The sequence below is a fragment of the Papaver somniferum genome, chromosome 2 (assembly GCF_003573695.1).
Source record: "Papaver somniferum cultivar HN1 chromosome 2, ASM357369v1, whole genome shotgun sequence".
Lineage (NCBI taxonomy): Eukaryota > Viridiplantae > Streptophyta > Magnoliopsida > Ranunculales > Papaveraceae > Papaver > Papaver somniferum.
This window is the reverse complement of record NC_039359.1, coordinates 46,421,360-46,427,359: the sequence shown is the minus strand read 5'-3', so window position 1 is coordinate 46,427,359 and position 6,000 is coordinate 46,421,360. Positions and strand designations below refer to the sequence as shown.

Genomic DNA, 6,000 nt, shown 5'->3' with positions numbered 1-6,000 from the left:
CAGATGGTTATAAAATCATTTGTTTTTGCGGTTTTGCTACACATAATGGCGGGAAGGTCATCCTCTTTGCATCGGGACAGTGTGGGCAGAAATAGACCCACTCCTCGCTCGCAAGGTACACACAACGTTGTGTATGAATCATTTTCGTTGTTTTTGTAAGATATATAATTGTATATCCTCTTCTCTCAGCTCTATCTCTTTTATTGATAAGAAGTACCTATCTCACTTCCTTCGCTTCTCCCTATTTCCAGACGCCCTCTTTTTTCTTTTATACGGTTTTGGATTTTGTAGGGATTCGCCGTCTATCTTTATCGTGATCACTGTCATGTCATATCTGAAGATCAGATCGAAACGGAAGGCCCTGCCTCTGGTAAGTCCTAATCTTTTTTTTTTGCTATTCTCTTTGTTATTTTCTTGAATATTTTGGTTTCAATTTTGGTGACTGTTTTAGTGATGTAATTGAAGGGCCTAAACCAAATGTTTAAGAATTGTATTCTGAGTTTGAGAAAGATTCAGGCCTGTGGTTGTTGTTTTCTCTACTTCACATTGATTTTCTAGGTTTATGAGTGTTTATTCCTGCTTGGGTTTTTTGATTTTGTATTTCTTTTCATGGAATTTAGTTTTCTGGAGGTTTAGTTAGATAAATTGGTATGCTATAACCGTAATGTTTGTTTTCTAGTAGTTATTTTTGTGGTATGCTTATTGACAGACAGCTAATCTTTGAGTAGTTGGATCGTTTTCTCCCTTGCTAGCTCCCTTTTGTAGGGGAAAAAGCTGTTTAATAAACATTGACTTTTTTTTTATGCCCACCTATCTGTATACAGTCTGTTATATGTGCAGGTCATTGATTCTATCAACTAAGAGAGTTTGACATTTTGCTTCTTGGTTGCAGACTCAATTTAATAAGCTAAAAGCCAATTATCATAGGAAGAGAGCAGATCTTGAAGCCCAGTTTCAGAAGAAGTGTGAAAAACTTTATGCTATGGTATAATATCTAATCTATGAGAGTCTAATCCACAGAAAGAAACATCTGTTTCAGCAATTTAGCTGAATGCTTCTAAAACATTACTCTCAGTTGGATTTTATGTTAGACTCTGCCTTCATTATAGTTAAGTTTGCCATTTGTTAAATAACTCTGAAAGTGGTGTTTGTTGGATTGGTTGCAGAGGTCTGAGATTGTGAATGATGTGTCCGAAGTCGATGGTACAATAAACCCTAATTACTGTTTTGAGTTATAAAATTTCAGAGCAGTTCTTGAGTTTTTGTTAACTTGTGTGTACTTGCTGTAGAGAATGTTGCTCCCAGTTCTTGGCTCAGTTTGATGAAGTCATAGAAAGTAGTAAGAGAGAAGGTAAATTTATGGTTTGCCACTCATACTGTTGTTGGAGTAAAATGCCAGAACTGTTGGTTTAACTTTTTCTTTCTGAAATGTAGATCACAAGGAGGGATGAAGATCCCCTCAAATATCTGAAAAATATCAAGTACTGCAGGATTCCTAAGGGGTTCCAGCTTGATTTCGAGTTTCATGCTAATAACTATTTCGAAAATGATGTCCTTGCAAAAATTTATCACGTGACCGGTGATGACAAACCAAAAGATGTAAAAGCGTAAGCATCTCACAACATCCTTGTACAACAGTTACCTCCGTCATCGTTTATTCCTCTCTTACTTGAAATTGTGACTATGTAGGACTGTTATTCATTGGACTGAGGGGAAGAATGTGACAGAGGTAGTGATGTGGATGAAGCGAAAGTGTGGTACAAATTCAGGGGTGATGATTGGCCTAGACCGTGGCAGTTTCTTCAATTTCTTTAAATCTCCACGAGACGCTGAGAATGAGAATGATTGGGACGGGGCAGTAAGTTGTTAATTCAGTTAGGAAATTGAGAAATGTGTAGTTTTAGTGATTTACTGTTGAAATACATTTCCTTTTTCTAAATTTGATTGCAATCCTGAACAGGATAAAGAATTTGAGGATATAATCCGTCAAGACTATCTTGTTGGGTAATTTGATTTCCTTTATTTATAGTTGCAGATATTCTTGAAACCTTATCCATCTTGTTGCATCTGTTGAATATGTTTGTAATTTGTTCTCTTCTTTTTAAAGAACCGCCATCCGGGACATCATCCTCTATGATGGAAATGATATGGACGACACCAAACAGCCATCAAATCTAGAAAGGTAAAGTTATGTTGGTCTCTCTATTGGCTCAATTACTTTCTGTTGGGATCATGTTAAGTTCCTTCTATCAGGTTCATGTTAAATTCCTTTCTATTGGGTTCATGTTAAGTCGATTGAGACTATCATGTTCCTTTATTATATAACTCCTATACAGTTGCAGATTTTCTTGAAGCCTTATCCATCTTGTTGAATGTTTGAAATTTGTTCTCCTCTTTTTAAAGTTCCACCATCTCTGGCAATGTTGTGTCGTGGTTTGATACGGATGACACAAAACAACCATCAAATCTAGGAAGGTAAAGATAAATTGGTCTGTCTATTTGCTCGATTCCTTTCTATTGGGTTCACCATTCATGTTAAATTCAATTTATTCAACTGCGGTGGTGGTTATGTCAACTAAGTAAATAGCTATATCTGAACGCATCTACTTTTCAGTTGCAGTGGAGCCCCAGCCAGCGAAGGACAGCAAGGGGGGAGTGACCTCTAGAGTGAAAGCTTTAGTGAGGTTGGTGTACCGGCAGCTGACTAAATCGAGAAGGACAGCTTGGTGTACCGGCAGCTGAGTAAATCGAGAAGATCGTTTTTTGAAGTCTCGGATCGTCTGAAAAAATAAATATACTCCTACCTGTCCTTGAGAATTTTAGGGGTGGTTTTATTTTGTGGATGTTAGGCGCAACTTGACGTTTTGTAGTGGATTGAATGATTGGATGTTTTGTTGGAGTTCTAGAAATTACTAACAGCATGTTTGTTTCCTCCACGACAAGACTGTAGGGTGTACAGAATTCCCGGAAGCCTGCCATGTACCGACTGGGTCTGAAGGAGCCCATGGTCGCCTGATAGCCTGTCATGGGCTTTTCCGCCCTGCCCAAGCCCAATAATTATAAGTGGGCGGATCCGGTGTTTTCTTCGAAAATCAGAGTCCGGCTTATTTAGCTATGCCTTCTCGTTAGAGCTAGCACTATGGTGCCCTCTATCCCTTCCCTATCCCTTAAATGTAGGGAAGGGATAGCACAAGAAAGACAACTTCATTTTGATTCTCTCTTTTCTCTTTCCTTCATGAAACGGCTACTCAGTAGTTGTATTTTTTTTTTCTATGGGAGTTTATTTATCTAGGTAAAAAAAGATATTAGAGTAAAAAAAAAGATATGTAATAGGTAAAAATGAGATATAATAGGTAAAAAAAGAGTTTTAATAGGATAAAAGAGTGAAAAGGGAAAATTTTAAGGTAAAACTTTAAAAACTAAAAACAAATGTTACGGCTACCGAGTAAACGTAAAGTGTAAAATAATGACTCAGTAGTCGTATGATTTTCCTTCCCTACAAGCAAGGTTCGAAAAACGGGTCACGGCCCAGGTCACAGGTACTAGGCGTGACCGTTATAACGTGTTTTGACGGGTGTGAGCACGTTTTGGGTCAAAAACGCGTTATATAGGAATGAAACGCGTTTTTTTGACGTTTTTTTAAAATAACGGGTGTGATAACGGTTAAATAAGAAAAATAAATAATTTGTGATCTGAATTTCCTATGTAACGGTAATTACAGCTGTGAAAACGATTACAACGGGTCTAAATAACGTTGTTACTACGTTTTTTCATTTTTTTTGGTTTAATTAATTTATTTGTTTATGGGTTTTTAACATACAAATTTATGGATATCTAGTAAAATTCACAACCCTAAGTCTATGACTTATAACAATGCATTGTAGTTATCGTCTACCGACAATATTTATACACGCATACTATCACTATCCACTTGATATGTTCAAGTTGTCACTCGAATAGTTCAATGCATTCCCCAATATTTCAATAATGCATATTCGGATTCAAAAGCAGTCAAAACTTTGTTGTCAAATAATACTCCTAGGCTCTTAACTACTTGCTACAAGACTAACCAACAAGGAATGCAACAGGAAGAGAGTCAGAGACTAGCTAGAGAAAAAGAGAGTGAGAGAGGGAAGTCAGGGAGTCGATTTATCTTTTTCTTTTGCATTTGGAGGTGTGTACAGTATATGCTACATGTGGTCTGTACTTTAGAGTTCAGACTCAAAAGTTACAGAAATAAAACAAAAAAAAAGTAAAAAGAGTAGTTGGTTTCATGATCAAAGACATAGCTAGCCTGTGCTTATATACGCATGCAACGAGATTCCAAATGTTTCAAGAATATTTCGATTTGCTAGCTATTATGTCTTCTTGCCCAAAGGAATGCTTTAAAAGGACAAGAAGAGAATTGAAATGAAATCAATACCTCTGGTTCTCTGGTTCTCTGCTTCTTGCTCAAAGGAATGCTTTACATTTTGAATTTCTCAAATACAAGTTTAAGAGGTAATATTAATTATTTTTTGTAGATTTTTCATTCAATTAGAGATATAATTTATTAATACGTTATTAATTTATTTATTATCGTTTTTTTCTTTCATGATGTTAGAGTAGTTAATATAGATGTTTGAGAAATATCGATGTTTTTTTCATGATGTTTGAGAAATATTTAAGAAATGTTAAGTGAAGAAATGTTTCATTCTATTAACGTATATTTACTTAATAAATGTTTTATTTTTATCTAAGAAATGTTTTAAGAAATATAGATTTTTTGTTCATTTTATTATCATTTATTTAAGAAATGTTTTAATAAATGTTAATATTCATAATTAAATAGTCCATCAACTTGAATCAGTTGGCACGTAAAAAATCATTGTTTCTTTATAAAAAAATGGCATGATGAATTGATGTATGGTATGTTTGTATTCCTGTTCTCAATCATGAAAAAATGAGAGGCTACACGATCCTTAATTTCAACTTTTAATATTCAAGTTGAGTAAATGACTAATGCAACTTGTGATTTCTAATTATAATGCTACTCTAACCATTTTTATATTGATGGAATATGTCCACTTAACTTGTATTTATATATGTCACTTATTGCTATGTGAAATTTCCTACTTACAAAATATAATGGAAGGATCAACATCTGCAAAACGAGATGTTTTTCATGCATATTGTACTGTAATGAGTGATGGTAAAAAGTTGAAGTGTAATTTTTGTGAAAAAGAAGTGTCTGCGGGAATTTCGCGTTTCAAAATGCATTTGGCACAACAAAGAGGTACAATTAGTCCCTGCATGCATGTGCCACCTGAGATTAAAAATTTAGCAAAAGTATGGGTGCAAGACAGAAACAAAAATAACAGCAACGAGTACCAGAAACTGAATATGAAGATACAGAAATTCAAGATATGTATGAAAATGAACCGTGGAACCCTGTGCATGATATAGATGAAGAAGAACAAGCGCCGGTAACACAAAATAAAATGGACGGGTTATCGAAGTTGAAGAACCTTTTTGGACGAAAAAGTAAGAATACTAATGCCGGAGAAGGTACATCACAGCGTCCACAGGCCTCTATGGACATACCTAGTTCTTCAATGCGTACACCACACCAAGCACCTAGGATGTCTGTAGATATGGGAGGACAATATAATACTAATAGGGATTCTCAACCTAGCATGGAGAATTTTGGGAGAAGTAAAACATGCCGGGAAAAAGTTGATTCTTCTGTTGGACGTTTTTTCTATGCTAATGAGGTGTGTACATTATATGCTACATGTGGTCTGTACTTTAGAGTTCATACTCAAAAGTTCAAGAAATAAAACAAAAAAAAAAAGTAAAAAGAGTAGTTGGTTTCATGATCAAAGACATAGCTAGCCTGTGCTTATATACGCATGCAACGAGATTCCAAATGTTTCAAGAATATTTCTATTTGCTAGCTATTATGTCTTCTTGCCCAAAGGAATGCTTTAAAAGGACAAGAAGAGAATTGAAATGAAATCA

The 6,000-nt window shown here is 35.3% G+C and overlaps 1 protein-coding gene across 4 annotated transcripts; it reads left to right on the top strand.

Annotated features, from left to right (window-relative positions):
• Positions 1-211: 211 nt before the first annotated feature.
• LOC113347546 (nucleosome assembly protein 1;3-like) lies at positions 212-2,934 on the top strand. Of its 4 annotated transcripts, none has more exons than XR_003359048.1 (10): positions 212-370; positions 893-985; positions 1,167-1,203; positions 1,290-1,351; positions 1,435-1,607; positions 1,690-1,858; positions 1,961-2,004; positions 2,108-2,182; positions 2,337-2,475; positions 2,621-2,934. XR_003359048.1 is itself a non-coding variant. In XM_026591226.1 (10 exons), exons 6-10 carry the CDS (start codon positions 1,736-1,738, stop codon positions 2,664-2,666), a joined length of 360 nt encoding a protein of 119 aa, XP_026447011.1. In that variant the 5' UTR covers positions 212-370; positions 893-985; positions 1,167-1,203; positions 1,290-1,351; positions 1,435-1,607; positions 1,690-1,735; the 3' UTR covers positions 2,667-2,934. The 4 variants fall into 4 exon arrangements, 2 of the variants coding, with proteins under 2 accessions (XP_026447011.1, XP_026447010.1); XR_003359047.1 differs by having other exon boundaries at positions 2,615-2,934; XM_026591226.1 differs by having other exon boundaries at positions 2,404-2,475.
• Positions 2,935-6,000: the final 3,066 nt, after the last annotated feature.

Bases quoted from the DNA above. Each gene is read 5' to 3' on its own strand.
- LOC113347546 (XM_026591225.1), top strand. From the start codon at position 1,736: ATGTGGATGAAGCGAAAGTGTGGTACAAATTCAGGGGTGATGATTGGC. The intron at 1,859-1,960 runs GTAAGTTGTTAA...AATCCTGAACAG, and splicing joins AGAATGATTGGGACGGGGCA to GATAAAGAATTTGAGGATAT. The intron at 2,005-2,107 runs GTAATTTGATTT...TTCTTTTTAAAG, and splicing joins CGTCAAGACTATCTTGTTGG to AACCGCCATCCGGGACATCA.